The sequence below is a fragment of the Gobius niger genome (genome assembly GCF_951799975.1).
Source record: "Gobius niger genome assembly, chromosome: 7".
In the NCBI taxonomy this organism is placed as follows: domain Eukaryota; kingdom Metazoa; phylum Chordata; class Actinopteri; order Gobiiformes; family Gobiidae; genus Gobius; species Gobius niger.
Genome location: NC_136858.1, coordinates 23,956,373 through 23,972,906, shown reverse-complemented (window position 1 = coordinate 23,972,906; position 16,534 = coordinate 23,956,373). Strand labels below are relative to the sequence as shown.

Below are 16,534 nucleotides of genomic sequence, written 5' to 3'. Positions count from 1 at the left end.
ACAGCATGAAAAGGTTTCAGGGGATCCGCGACTCATCCGTGTACCTGCTATCTGCTGCAGCTAATGCCCCTCTCGCTGGGGACACGCTAAACCGCTTCAGGTGGAAAAACGGGGGGGACGTGGAGGGAGACTGGGGGGCTGTGAGGTGGAGTGGCTGGCGGTGCTCGGGTGCTCACTGCCACCAAGTGGAATATTCAGATGCCTTAAGAGCGCACACTTCACATATACCCTCTCTCTCTCCACACACACAAGGATTCCCAGCACAATTCGCGCTCCTACAAGGCATACATTTCCATTTAATCCCACTCAGTGCTCTAACCTCCTGTGTCCTACATTCAGCTGTCCAGAATTAAAGGCTGCTCAGGCCACTGGTGCAATTAACCTGCAAAATCTCCCGCACTGTCTGGTGGTAAGAGGCAGAAGGGGACCGGGGCAGCTCTCACACTATGGATTTGTATGCAAGGGACTATAGCAGTTTACTCCATCAAAGGAATTGTGTTCACAGCTTTTTCACTGAATTGCCAAAAAGGGTTGAATGTAATGCCAGTTGTCAAGGTATATACTTGTGCCTCAAGAAGCTTAGAAATGACAAGTGGGGTTTATGTGTGTCGTCTCTTCAAAAATATTTACTTACTTTATATTTTCCGTCTACGTACTATACTATTATGTTCGGCACACTGCATGCTATGAACCAGAAAGATGCGTTCAAATCCGTCTCTCACTATCAAAATATAGGGTTGTTTTTTATTTACGGAAATCCAAAATAAGTACTTTTGTGTATATATAAGTTGTGCATGGTTTGAACTACCCGTATTTTAGAAGTCGCACCAGCCTTGGCAACTACCTGGGCATGGAGTTTTAACTGTACCGTTGACAAGCCTCTCCCGTCAGCACGTTGTTCAAGCACCCATTTGTGAATCTCGTTCCTCTAGCTGTGGCCATCTAGCTTTTAGCCCACGAGTAGCTTTTTTTGTTTTCTTCATTGCAGTAAGAGTAACCTCCGCTTTTTGCCAGTCCCTCACAAGGTATTCGCTATCTCCAAACTTTAGCGTTTTTTATTTTTTATTTTCAGTGGTTCAGTGCACAAGCTGAGAGTGCCCTCTAGTCAGGGTAAAAATAAGAAATGTGAAATTATATATTTTGATGTATCCCCTTAACGCCGAGTGTCACTAATTTACAACATGCCCCTCCTTGCAAGAATTTGGCATCAGCTTGAAAGCATAAACACATCCAATCTCTGAGTGAGAAGCGGGACATGGCCACACTGCAGACCCTCCAGAATATCCTGAAAAACACTTCCTCTACTCTTCCCACTTCATAACTATTCTCCCCTCCATTGGATACCATCTCAGGCACCAAAGACTATAATGCATCCAAGAAGAGCCACACAAAAAAACATGAAATATATTTTATCCCACAAGCTTTAACATTGATTTATAAACCCGTTTTATAAATATATATATATATTTTTTTTTCTGTTACCGTTAAATTATTTATTCTATTATAATTGACACATTTCAGGTTGAAAAGTTGTTTTTTCCCTGCGATGTCAATGTTTCATAAACCTAAACCTAAACCTAAAAACACTGATAATATATTTTTTATATAACTGAAAATAAATTCAGGCGTCAAGGGGATATACGTACCTGAGTATAAGTCTCACCCCCAGTCAAACCTTTAAAAATAGTATGAAAAATACGAGTAAGTACATTTAGTAGACCTTGTTGTTACAGACTATAATAACACAAATAGGTTAGTGCATATCATCGCTACTCTCTCAAACTGAGAATGTGAAAATATACATTGCTTTGTGTATTCAGATTTGTTCTGCATTATTTAAGATGGCAAAAAGTATTTCAGATTAGTGTCCGAACCTTTTGCACCAATGACTATGTGGAAAGGATATGTTTAATCTTGTAAAATGACTCATAGAAAATGTTTATTTACCCGTGCATTGATCTGAATGCACGGCTTGCTCACCTCTGCTCTGTTGTATATCCAAGGTGTGCATGCGGGCCCGGGTGGACAGGTGTGGACTGTGCAGAGAATGTGAATGAGTGTGAGTCGGCTCCCTGCCTGAACGGAGCACGGTGTCAGGAGTCCCATGTACCGGGAGAGTTCCTCTGCACCTGTCCCCCCTTCTACATCGGGCCTGTGTGCAGCCAGCCCTACGACCCCTGCGATCCCCTGCACGACCCCTGCCTGCACGGTTCCTCATGTCTGACGCGCTCCAATGGAACCGCCGCATGCGTGTGCACAGCTGGTGAGTGAGCACACCATCTACTGCATATAAGGGGCTTTTAGAAGAGGATTTTTGGGTATTACATTGATTTTGAAAAGATTTTGTGTTTGAACTGTAAGATTGCAAGATTTTTGCACTGATATCGCTGAAATTAGTTTGTTGTTCTGGCTACTTTGAGTGAATTTGCACTTTATTAAAGTAGCTCAAGGAGGTATTGCAAATGTGGTTATTGGCAGGTGATGACAGTGAAACTATGTCTAGCACATGTCCATTGTCTGCAGACTACACAGAAATGTTATGGCATTTGCCATTTGGTTATGGTGGAAAATACGGACGTTCCCTGTTACAACTACAATTTTCGTAATATTTTTTACAGGGCAATGTTCAGTCATTTTCTGTAACGCAGGTGTTTCTGCATTGCAAGTGCTAAAGAACATTATGGCTTCTTTTTTTTTCTTTTTTTCTTTTTTTTAACAAAAAATGGCATTTAAAATGTGCCATCTGGAGAGGATTATGTCGACTTAGACTAAATCCACCTTGAAGTACCGGTATATGAAAATTAACACTTGTATTTTTTGGGTTGTACTACTGAAAAAGTATAAAATAATTTCATCTGTAACTCTGAGTTGTGCAAATTGCGCATGAGCAAATTTTCTTTATAATTGTCAGTTATTTATAGAAATTGTCCACAGAAAAACTAGGCCAAGGCCAAGATGAAAATCAGCAACCTATTTATCAAAACTGAATACATTTGGCTTGTCATCAAAGTAACTCCTGATTAAACATGTTAGTTTTTGCATAATGCTGCTGTTAATATTAATCTTTTTCATTTCTCTCGTCGCCTACAGCATCCATGAATACAGTCTATAATATCAACTTGCTATAATAAAAAGTACATGTATAGAACCTTGTGATGAATGTGTTTGTTACTGCATCGACATGTTCGATGATGATTGTTCTTGTGTGGTAATGTCATGGACGGACAAATGAGAACAAGAGGTCCTAATGCCTTTCATATGAATTGCGGGTATTTAATGAACTTCTGTCTATGCTTTATCAGTGCATGGCCGTGCACTCTGATTGCATGGAGAATGTCTGGCCTGTGAACATGCTTTTATATTCTCAAAAGGGTATTCTGAATTGTATTCTATCTGTTAAGTGCATAAGTGTGGGACTTAAGATGCTATAGGAGCAAGTTGGAGCTAATGGTTCTATCAGTGCTGAGATGAAAAGATGTTTCCAGATATAAATAGAGCGACTGGGTTGGTTTCAGAAGGCTTCCAGGGAGAGGAATAGGAAATTAGGTGCTGGCTGCATACATTACACCAAGAGCTTTGCGTGGGCTTGGTCGTTTTTTACTTCACACAATTATGAATCACTACTCCATTATTATTCACCATAAATCCATCCTATAGAGCTACTACTCCACAGACACAAAGCTGGAATACAACCATTTGATCCCAGTGCAACAGTTCTTCAGACTTGTTATTTACCATATTGTGTAGGTTATTTGTCAAGGAAATTGTGTAGGCCTTGCGTTATTCCCAGACCTAATTAAATTAGAATTTCTCTGCTTTTGTCTAGCAGATTTACAGCCATAAGCAAATCTCATCTCACACACAGAGGACATACACTTCATAGTAAACATTACCAAGGTTAGCTCATTGAAGAATCAGCAGCAATTCACTCTTCAACTGTACTTTTGTGCATGAAAGAAGCAACAGTTTCTGCCATGAACGCACAATAAGGCAACTTCAGATACTAAAAGTAATTGAAAAGTTCATGCTTAAGGCTAAGCCGTTTCAATATTCTTAAAATTGCTTTCACCACACTTATTCATCAAGTGGTAAATTCAGGTTTCAAAAATACAAACTACATAAAACCTACTCTCAGCTGAGCAGCGAGTATCCAAATATCCCGACAGTCAGCCCAGCATTACAGACACTATATGTCTGTAATGAACATAGACTATATGGCCTGGGGCAGACAAAAAGCGTTCTGCTGATAAAGCATAGAGTAACAGTTTGTCCACTTGTAGTCATGAAAAGTAGTCTGCACTTTGCAGTTTGAGTTAAATTCATATTGAAACTTCTGTTGCCAAGATCTCTTCTCCTGCTGACATATTTGTTAAGTTATGCTACAATATCAAAAGGAAGAATGGATGTTGCCTTGACAGCATTTATTCAGAAAGAAAGGCATTAAATTTATGGATAAAATTTGCCTGCTGTATTCAAAGCCTTATTATAGAGAGTAACCATTCCTAGTTTGCCCCAGTCACTTCAGTGCGTCACTCTCACAAAAAGATGATGCGACAACTTTCGTATTCAAGAAGAAGTAAAAAGGAGCCATTAGCAGGTGCCTGGTGGGAGCACTTTTAAAGGGATTGGTGTAACACAGTTACAATGGAAGTGCATTTTGTCTACAAAGGTATAGAGCGAGACCTGCGAGCCAGAATAAAACACGCTGAAAGAATCTCCTTCAGGACAAAATGTAAAGGTATTCCATTCCTTTGCTCTCCTGATTACTGTAGCTCCGTTGTGGAGTTTTTGTTCTCCGCCGAGACTCTGACCAGGAGGCCTAAGTCATCTTCCCTTGACCAGCACAGATGTTCCACTTTCCCCTTAATGAGCGCGCCGCAGCGGGGAGTGCCAGAGCTGATCGAGGAGCAGGCTGGAAACGGCAGAGCTAGAGTAAAGGTTGGGGTGAGGGTCACTGGCCGACAACCACAACAGATGAAACAAACACGCGCTGCATCGTTCAGCGCAGTTTACAAGAGGAGGTACTGTAGATTCACAGCCCACAGGCTACAATGTCCTTGGAGTGTCGTTGGGACAATGTTAGTCCAGAAGAGGAAAGAGATTCTGAAAGGCTTTAAAACTGTTGGTCACTAGGATATCATGTTAAATGAACATCAAATCAGACAACTTTGTCCTAAGCAAAATATTATATTATGTCTTCTTTAGTTACCCAGGGGTGGGGACTCTCAATTGTTTAAAAAAAAAGTGCATTACAACCTTTTCCGTTGTCAGTGAAAGGGCAGCTTGGCACATGCTCATGATTTTAATTGAGCCATGCAAAAGTGACGTATAGTTTGAGCTCATGAACTATGATATCAGCCACCTAGGAAATATATTCTCAAACATCGTATGGTCCCTTACTATGCGAAGCCCATTTGGTCGCCAAGGCTTCGAATATCCCCAGAGGTGATCCTGGACAGATGGAGAGCAAACCTCCTCATATTTGCATGCCATGCTACACTTGCCTTCACCTTCCACAAGATTGAGACTGTGTCCTACCAAACAGTTGGTTAATGAGCGGCCAAGCAGCTGTGCCAGCCAGTGCACTCACTCACACTTCACAGGATCTTTTAAGATACATACGTACATTATGAGCTGATTGTGACATGTCAAAATCATTCTCAAGATGGATAGATGGATGATTCAAGTTCACTGATGGCAGTTTAAGAAACCACCGTAATAGTGTTCAAATATCAGTTTGCTTCCCTAAAACATCCTATTTATTTATTAATCTAATCATAAAACAGGTAAAGCCTTGAAAACTGCGGTTTTTTTTGTTTTTTTCTAAAAGTGAAAAAAAAAATTCATGAAAGAAATATCTACCATCTCTTTTAAAGCTCACTTTCGGCGGAGAAGTCTACATAAATCATCTGCTTCATAGCCCACTCTGATGTCTTTATAGATATTGCAGCGACTGTGCACTGGATGCCCAACCTTGTCACCCAGTAATTTAGCTTCCAGCTCAGGCCAGTGGGTCACTGACTTAATCTCATGATAATAATATTATTATATATACACAACAATCACACACAAATTAAAAACATTTGGTGTTTTTTGGTAAGTCATTAATTTTATGATGATTTTTTTTTTTTACTTATTTGACCTTAAATCAAAATGTTCTCGGGCATGATTAGTTTGCAATGATCTGACCAGGATAATGCATACGGTATATCCTGCCAAGACTAGGGTGAAGGCCACCCTAAGGTGTAAAATGACTATTTGACTGAAGGTGAATAATCTGATTTTCTCATGAAGTTATGGCACATAACCTTGAAGGCCGTCTGACTTGCTGCATGTTAAGCAAATTTCCTAGTATGAAATCCGCTGTGACATTTGCAGGAGCAGTATTAGGTAATATTACAGAGTGATGGCAGTCAGTAGAGGCAGGAAAATATTGAAATGTAGCTGGTGTAGCTGGTCTGGGTATGAAACGGGGCCCCCTCCGTGAGCCGAGGTCTCGGCGCGGTACTGATATTCCATTGCTGAGGGCAAAAGGGCATTTTTATTCTCCCGTTTTTGCTTTGAGACCTCTGTTTTTAGACCTGAACTGGAGCTGCATTCACAAGAAGGAAAAGCATCAGTGAGCACAGAGGTTTCAAAGGTAGAGCTTTTATAAACCTCTGCAGTCATTATAACATTTAACCCCTGTATTCACCAATACACTGAAGGTTCACTCAAATGACAGTGCACCATTTAAGACCTGTGGTTGTTTACCAAATGGCCTGCACTATAGATTTCTAGCCTTATACTTTGCTGAGAAGGTTATGTTTAATATTAGGAAAGACTCAAGTAAAGGGAGAAATACTTTGTTGACTAAGAACAATTTCTCTTTCACCCCTTGCACAACTCATAATTGCAATTTTACTTGCAAGGATTACTGCACAACACGAGGAGGTTAACCATATTTATTGGCATGATGGAATGAAGGGACTGGGTGACGTGACAATGATGTGTGATGTGAGGGTAGGTCTCTGTCTCTGTAGTTCACCTATGGATCCCCACCATTGCATTAACACCATTCACGTTGAATAGAGTGGCATGCATATTAAAGCAGTATCAAGTAATTTGTTTACATTAATAAATCTTTTCCATAGTCCCTCTGGGTGTTTCATCTCCCCCTGGTGTCTCTGGCCAGAAAACCACAATTGCAACTTTGCTACCTCCGGGTAGGAGCCATAGAATCATGAAGAAGAAGCTAACAGGCTTACGGGCAAAGCTAACTGAGGGCTAACGCCACCTAAACAGTATTTACAGCCAAGTTTGCGTGAAAAAAAATATATCTCTATTGTGTAATTGGATGTACAATATACCTCTCTCCCTTTGCCTTTTCTGTCTCTAGTATTTACTCTAGTATTTACTGGCAATTAATGAGTAAAAAAAAACCACAACATGCTTCGACACCTGCAGTTGCACTTATGGCCTCTAGGGGCATGAGTTGCTTAGTACTGCTTTAAAGGTCATATATCATGCAAAATCGACTTTTTAGAGCTTTTAGCCATGTTGTTATGCTATTTCCTTATCAAAAACACCCCCAGAGTGGTGTGTGGCTTCATTCACGCAGCTCTCAGTAATCCTCCTGAATCCTGCTCTCTGAGCAGCTGCTTCTCCCTCTCCTGGTGAACGACTGACCTGTTCAGTTGTGTCGTAACAGCGGAACGGAAGTGCTCGACGTCTGTAATGTAATGTCTTAATTCTATGCTTACGGCCGGATTTTCATTATTTCTGTCGTAAGAGAGATGCAAAGAGAAGAAAAAAAAAGGAAAAAGAAAAAAGGATGTGCCCGAGGTGCTTCCAGGTCAGCTGTGGCCAAAACAAACACATCCCCTGATCGTCTGAACAGATCAGTCATGTTTGCGCTGCAGCTGTGAAGATGGAGCTCGTTATATCCTATTCTGGACACACCTGTTCTTTATTCTTACCTAACGATAATGTCACGGACGGAGAAAAAGAAGCGCGTTTGGCTACGAGGACGGGAGTTTATTCAACCTTTTTCAAGAAGAGGCCACTTGAAGTTGTTTTTTCTCCGGGATTCGGCGACTATCACCAAAATATTGTTTTTCTGTGACTGTCTCTGATGGATGTTTGGTGAACCTTTGCCTGAATCAAAGTGGATTAACTTTTATAACCAACACAAGTCCCATAATGTAAACAGCGATGGACCAGAGCGGTGAATCAGTCCAAACGCGGGTTAGCATATTAGCATGTGTGTTAGCCATTTATGAAGCTGTGTTGCAGATGTCAACTCCTTATAACTGCATTGTGAAGTATCTTCACTTATTGCTGTTTATTTATATTACGGTAAAGTTGTATGTGCGGAGAGAGGGGGCGGAGTTAACTGAATCGAAGCGTTGTGTCTTCCGGGTTTGAAAAATACCTCCAGAAAACACTTATATTTATCACAAAAATGAGTGCTCAATAGCGGTAGAGGTACAATCATTCATATAAATGCCTATACTTAACTTTGGAATGGCTAAAATAGCATGATATAGATCTTTTAAGTGTTTTTAGTTTAACAACATCTATCCCTGAAATACAATAACCATTACCATAGTAGTTATATTTTTCTATCAAAAATGTGGTATGGACACTATTGATCAGAGTGAAGTGTTAAGCCAGACCGTTGAATTAAACAGTGAGGAGAATGCTTTTTCTATTTTTTTCCTTCTGCCCTGTTTAGTGCCTGCTGTTGGCAGGGCTGGCAGGCAACATTGAGACGCATCAAACCCCACCAATCAAATGGCTAAGGGCACCCTGTGTGTAGCCTGGGAGGCAAAACGCACAGCGCAGACAACCACCAAAGCTCTTGTTACGTGTCATAGAGTGAGTCGCTGAGAGGGAGAGGAACGCCAGTGGCAAGGCAACCTGCAGCAACAACTGAGCCGTTTACAACAAGGCTAATTTAGGCTGATTTCTGAAGCTGGCCAGTATGGGATGCTCTGGTTGATGCAGTTTGTTTTAAGCTTTGAAATATTTACTAAGTACGAACGTAATGCTGAGTTGTTCTCTTGGTGAGTAGAGCCTGTTGTCAAAAGAGGATAAGTGGCCTGAAATTACAGTCTTGATTATAATGCCACTGTATGGATGAGGATAGTCTCTACATTTTATTTTGCATCAATTAAAACGTGCAGTCATTATGCAAATATTATATCTTGAGCTATTGCAATGATATGGTTGTGCGGTGTCGATGATACAAGGGCGGCGCTAATTGGAGACAATGACTCTATTTTCAGTATTTAGGAAATCGCTCACAGGTGTTTTCTGGAGACCTCCACCACAAAACACCTGCTCAAGCTGTTACACATTTGTCTTCATTCAATTTTACTGTATTGATGAGTTATTTAGCTGTTGGTGTGAACTGACAGAAGGCAGAGCATGCAAAATCACACCTTGGATGAGTCATGTTTTGTGTTTAGAAAAACGGGGATGTAGTGCTTTGTTCAAATTACTGTGAGAAAGAGATTAATTTATTTTAAAGATGTAAGAATAGCCCCTCAACACAGCAGCTGTACAATATGAAGTTAGATAGTTGTAGTAAACTAATGAAGAAATGCATTTATTTGCAAAGCTGTGGAGGTGGCCCAGGTGGGGAGAAGTTAACTAGCTATATTTCCATGTAACTATAATTGTTTTCCCTAACCCTCTTACACAGGGAACTTAGTCAGGGCTTTTGAGGACTCCTACTACCACATAACATTACAATAGTGACACCTCATCTCATCACAAACAAACATAGAATAACTACATATTTAATTAAAATGATGAAACATTGCCTATAAGATCAATGAGCTAACAGCTCCATTCAAGTGTAGGGCTGGACATAATATCGCAAAGAATATTGTATCAAAAATCCAGTAAGCCACAAGATATCACTAAAGTCCAAAAGATGCATGAAATTTATAAATCTCCGGAAGTTAATCTGTATTGATGTGTGTTTTTCTAGTGTTTCTCTTTTTCTTGTTTCTTTCGATCTTCTGTTCACAGCCCTCGGTCAAATATATCCATAGATATTAATGTGACAGTTTTAAATCATTATTCATGTGGCTTTTGAAAGAAAATACACAAGAATTTCCACATTGATGGGTCTTATTTAGAATGTGTCACATATTGTTCTGTATTTCCCATCGGAGCCTTCAGGTGGTATCAGCTCAGACAAAACAGTGCAGTTAGCAGTTCACAATGTGTCATATACGTATATATAATGCAGAAATATAACTGAGGCAGGTTTGAGGTGTGACAGCACAGACAAAGCCCATTATCTATACCTCACCAGCACTGTAATATAACATGAAGCTCCTCTTTGAGCCGCAGCACCATCTGCATGACAGCCACTGTGATAAGAAGACTATAGACACAAATGTCGTGGTCTAAGCTAAATTCTCTCTTAAAATGAAGACATCAGTCATCTTTCAATTGAAACGTCCATCAAAGTTAGCTTTTCCTCCACCAGGGATTACCCACAATTTCTTTTCCAGGGAGACGTTAACTGGCAGAGGCTGTGATCAGACAGTGCAGCCGGAGCCAGTGATGGAGGGACTGCACCTGCCTGGGGTATCCCTCTGTTCTCTGTCAGGGAACAGCCTCCAGTCACTGTTTAGTGCCACAAGATGCATTACATTGCAGTGACATTCGGAGTAGTCCCTGAGGTGCTCCTCCATTGCTTTGAGTGACAGGCCGGCCTGGGAAACCTGCGCTGTCCCATAATTCACCAGCTGCTCAGTGCTCTGTGGTCCCACGGATTCCCTCTTCACTCACTCGCCCCAAAACACACCCTACTACAGCGTTGTGGTGGCATGTCACTTCACCGAGAGGCACGAAAACATCACATCTTTTTTATTGTCATGAATGAACTGCATATAATGTGTGCTGTATGCTGTGTTTTATTAACATGTTTATTTTGTTTGGCACATAGTGAGGGTTAACCCTAACCCGAACTGTGTGAGGACTTTCAACGTGTTAGTCCTATGTAGAGCTAGACATGCTCCTTCTACCTGTCCTAAATAAGTCATAAATGGCACTCAGTTTGTCACTTTTTCTTTAATCAAATGTAACTTATTTAGCCAGTTCAAATTACCCTAACACCTGGCTCAGCAGAAAAACTATAAACAGCACCTGCTTCACATCAGTAGCAGTCACAAGAGAGCCTGACTGTCCCATCGCTGCTGCTCTCCACTGAATACAACAAAACATTCACACTGATCTGCTTTGCCATTGCTGCCCTCAACCCCCTAATGAACCGGGCCCAAGACACCGTATGGGCTTCAGCCCTCCCGCCGCTTAGCCCGACTTAACAAGATGTCCCCCTATACCCGCTCATGCACCTCCCAAAGCCCAAACCACTAACCCTCGCACCAATCTGTCTGTGGCACTAAAGTATTATTAGACTTACATACTCTCAAAGGGGGAAACAGCTCGCGCCCCAGGCTGGAAGATGAGATATGCTGCAGGGGCTACTAGTTCCATTAAAATGGCATTCACCTGGGCCTTTTGTTATTATCGGGCCTGACGTTATGCAGGGAGTAGTAGGGCTTGCTGATCCTCTCATCTTTCCTTTCAGGATTTGAAGGAAGTTGGTGTGAAATCGACACCAACGAGTGCGCCTCAAATCCGTGCCACAACCAGGGCAGATGTGTGGACGGGGTCAACATCTACAGGTTACGAATTTTTATCTGTTTGCACTTTTGATTACACGATGGGGTAATGTTCGCACTTGAAAATAACATGGTATCAAATAGTAATTGTACTTACATTGAAACAGTACACACGATATATATTTAACCTTTTAAAAAACGTTGTATAACAATGATCTAACCACTTAACATCCGTGACTTTTCAGTGTGTATAGAAATACAACCCAAAATAAAGTTTGTGTGTTTGTTTTTTTACACTAATTTGGACGGATTACTTCAAGCTGCTAGAATTGTTCAAGGCGCATAGACTCACTACAGTAAATTTTAATGGATTTTGTAAAGTGCCATTTCAGGTTTAAATGGGGTCAAATTGTTAACGCTCAACTCCAGAAAATCTGCTTGCCTATAAATGTCCTTGGCATATATTACACATTTCAGCCATAAGATTTTCTATCTAATCAGACTAAATAGTTGGATGCTGTTAAGGCGTTTAAAAAAAAAAGAAATGTAAAATTTAGATCATTAGGGGGCCACTGATTTTTACACATTTGGGAATTGACTCCTTTAGTGTTGTTGACAATATATCTGTGCACTGTGTTTTACAAAGAAAAATGGTAACTCTTTAGAATACGGCCCGATAAGTCCATGGTACTTACAGTTAACCTGGCTAACACCAGGCTGCTGTGTGCGCTCGAATTATTTCGAACTGCACAACAGCCTGGGGACCATGGCCACATCTCCGGTGGATTTGGGAACCAATCACAGAGCGAGGAGGGACGGCAAGACGATGACGCGCTATTCGAGATATGGAAGCTTGTAGTTTATTTACGGATAATAAAAAAAAAAGTTTATTTACGGATCCAACGTGACAGCAGCAGACACGATGGTATTTTTTGATCAAGCTTTAGACCTTGTTCTAAATAGTTTATATTCAAAAGTTTACAGCGGGTACGTCATACGTCATCTCATACGATGATATGATTGGCCATGGCTACGTGCAGACGCAAGAGACTTTTTTTTTTTTTTTTCGTATCGCCCAATAAACGAGTATGGACGATCGTAAACCACACCTCTCCTACGAGAAAATGAATTGGTGGTCCCCAGACTAAATATCACTTGTGATTTTAGTCTGGTGTTAGCCAGGCTAACTTACAGTGGTAATTACTAGTAATTATTTGATACATCTTAAGTAATTACAGTGGCACTACTAGGTACATACAGTGGCAACTAATAGATAAATGGCCTGTAAATCTGTGGTACTTACAGTAATAATGTGGTACATCTATGGTACTTATTGTGGTAATTCAAGGATACTACAGCAGCAATTCCTAGATAGTAAATGTTGTACTTCTAGATACATTCAGAGGAAATTTCTAAAAATGATGTGTGATTTACTTTGTTTTAGGACTATAAAACAACTTAAAGGAAACAAGTTTAATTATTATTAATATGGAATAAATAGGACAGAAAAGATTGTAGCAATGAGTTTCAAGCACAAGGAAAACACAGTAATCAAAATATAATAACAGACTCATGTGTTTAAATTATTTTTTATTTTTATAGAGTAATCATTTCATAATCATAAGCAACAATCATATCAGTACCAGCTACAATAACCAACTTTTATGCCAGTTCTTACTATATATCACTGAGTGTCTTGGACTTACCACTAAAAGTACTCTGCAACTACCACTTAAGGTATCTGGTAGCTTCAATTCTAAGTACTCATTACTTGCCAGTGTATATCTAGTACTTAAAGTGGTAGTTTCTATGTAATAACAATGTGAGTATTTATTTACTACTGAAGTTCACTATGAAGTACCACTGTACCAGGGATGGACCCCAGTAACTACTTGGGAGTTACCAGGCCATATTATAAAGTGTTACCGAAAAGAGTGTCTGAAGAAGGTTCTGCTGTAATAAACGTGATCAATTTAATAAAAACATCTTGGACATTGACAAAGTGTGAAGATCTGCACCTCTCATATAACTTTTTGGTGTGCGTTGCTTCTCTGTTCTCATCTGGCAAAATATCTGTACCACATTCTTTCTCCAGATGTCAATGTAAGCAGGGATATTCTGGCCTTCACTGTGAAGAGGACATCAACGAATGTGCGCCCAACCCCTGTCACAATGACGCTATCTGCCAAGACCTTGAAAACATGTGGGTAGCAAAACGAAAAAATCAACCTCTGTATGTGTGTGACGTTCAATTCAAAGACATATGGAATAGACTATGTGTAGGAATTAGGGGTGTAACGGTACGCTAAAATTGTATTCGGTTCGGTTCACGGTTTTGGAGGGCTCGGTTCGGTTAATTTTCGGTACAAATAAATAAGACCTAACAAAATTTTTCTTTTGAAAAGCTGCCAATACACAATAGAATTCTTGCATAAAATAAATAAAAGTGACCCATTTGGGTGATATTTTAAATAAATTGCACTCTTATAATGAGAGTTACTGTAACTCATGAGAACCATGTGGATTCAACTCAACAAAAAGGCCACGGAGAACGGCTTTACTCTCGTCTACTCGCCAAACTACTGTCCTGATACTCTAGACTCACCAGACACAATAAGATGAGAGTTTAAATGAGAGTGAGGCCCAGAGCTGCAGCCCAGAGACCGCGCAGAGAAAACATGAGAGCTGCGCCCGGGACACGGGTGTCATGATGCAGCCGCGGAGGAGCCGCGCATGAGGCGAAGCATGAGGCGAAGCACCGGGAAACAGACGGCCGAGCGGGACACGAGCGGAGAAGCACTCGCGCTTTGGAAGAGACAGGGGGAAGGCGGTCGGTCTCTCCTGCTCATTCACTTCACCAGACTACTCCGTTTTGGTGTTATATGTGGTGAAGTAGGCGGAGAGTGCGTGCGCGCTGGAAGAGCCTGTCCCGTAACAACGCGTTGATTAATCAGTGAAACAACACTACGCACCTTGCGTAGTTTGCGTATAGGAAGAACCGGCTCTGAGCGCTGGTGTAACTTTTTGGCTGAAGTGCGGACGTGACGGGATATTGTAGCGAGGCTCAAGACTTTTAATCAAATACTTAAAGTCAGCGCCTGTAGTTTCTCTCGGCTACTCATGCAGCTTCAATGTACGTCACTCAATAGCGTCCGTGCGGAAACTCGCGTAGGAACTTTGTTCCGCGGCACTTAATATGACGCTAATAATAAATTTACATTATTTAATGAAAATAATACACCGAAACGGTACGCAAGTGGACCGAACCGAACAGGCCGAACCGAACGGTTCAATACATCCCCGTGAACCGTTACACCCCTAGTAGGAATCTATTCATTGTTGTTATTTGTGAAAGCTCTATCACCCAAAATCTGAAGTCTGAATGCATTGCTCCTGTGCTAAGTTGGAAGTTGCATAGGGCAAACAAACAAACAAACAAACCTATGGGCTAGTGTAAACATCTTTCTCACTCTCACTCTAAAGGGGAAAAAAAACAAAACTTTTCTATACTTTTATTTGTTTCATTTGAACTGGTTCGTTGGATACCGGTTACATGCTGTGAGTTTTTTAGGCCCATCTTCAAAGCAATATTTTGATATACTGCTCCTCTTCAGCCTCTTATGTTTTCTAACAAGCCGGTCGGGCGCCCTAAAAGACTTTGTGATGTTCAATTCAAAGCTGGATGTAATATCATATGCAAGCATCTAGTCTAGTGAGTGAAAAATATGTTTCAAGAGAAAATATTGCTACACATAATCTCAAGTCTGTGTATGCGTACGTTCATATCCTGGAGAGTATCTCAAGTAAAATATCAGCCTCCTAGCGCAGATGTTTTCTTGGTTGTAACTTTCTTTATGATTGGCTGAGGACAATGTCAGTGACACCTGAAGATGGAGCAGTGTTTGGAAAGTGCGCAAAAACAAATACTTAGAGGGTCATTTATCAAGACTGGTGGGTGCAAGCTGAAAAGTAAAATATGCTATTTTGTGGGCATTATTATAATTGTGTGCAAGTAGGAATTATTGGTAGACAGTTTAATCTGGCTGCATTCAATGTCAAATTCATATTCACTAAAAATTTGTTGGTTGCATGCTTTGAGTGTTGTGGGCCCGTCTTGTTTCAATGTCACATGAATGGCAATTTGAAGATACATATATTTACACGGCTCCTCTTCAGCATTTTATTATTTCTATAACAAGCCCGTCCAGCGTCTTATAGACTTTCGAGCGGATTCAGCAGGAACGCATCATGTATCTAGATTGGACTGCTGCTGTACTCTGCTGTGAGCTTAATGGGAGCCTGGGGGCTTCTTGGGCTTTGGTCGGACAGATGGGCAAGCCTAGTCCCTGGGCCAATTTGAGTCCTAAATGGTTTGTCTCCACTTTGTCTACCGTCATGATTTGCCTCCCATGTGAACTGGCCCCATGCTCTGGCTGCTCCCCGCTTGCACAGCCCAGGGAGTTTGCATCAGGTGTGCTTTAACCTTTTTGTCCACCACCAGCACCACTACACAGGCTGATATCTCCCCCATCTCTCCGACCCGACAAGCCCAGCGGTCCATCTGAGTCCTCCTAGCAGCTCAGCCTTATCTCCGCCTGGGCTTAAATTGAGGATAGTCAGCTTGACTCTTTTGAGGTCACACACTTCAGCTCAGCACTGCCAGCGCATACCTGTTAAAAATAATATCTAGTTTTGCTTCTTGAATATGGAAGATTTTGAATTTCAAAGTTTACCACAGTGTTGTTTGCGTCAAGAATTGAAAGTTCTTGACATGTAAAATTTACTCTAAATCACTACATTATAAACACATTTTTACATTTTACACTGCTTAGATAATGTTTATTAAATGTCATTTACAGAGGTATAGTTGTAAATTAATTCAAGCTCTTTTTTAAGGAGTAAGGAGA

The 16,534-nt window shown here is 40.9% G+C and overlaps 1 protein-coding gene across 1 annotated transcript in view; it reads left to right on the top strand.

Moving 5' to 3' along the window:
• Positions 1 to 16,534, top strand: part of eys (eyes shut homolog) — a gene marked incomplete at its 5' end in the record, with an annotated part of 148,796 nt that overhangs the window by 51,936 nt on the left and 80,326 nt on the right. The window contains 3 exons of the mRNA XM_079559411.1: positions 2,004 to 2,263; positions 11,594 to 11,690; positions 13,723 to 13,830. Of these exons, the coding sequence (XP_079415537.1) occupies positions 2,004 to 2,263; positions 11,594 to 11,690; positions 13,723 to 13,830 (465 nt within the window). The remainder of the gene's footprint in view (positions 1 to 2,003; positions 2,264 to 11,593; positions 11,691 to 13,722; positions 13,831 to 16,534) is intronic.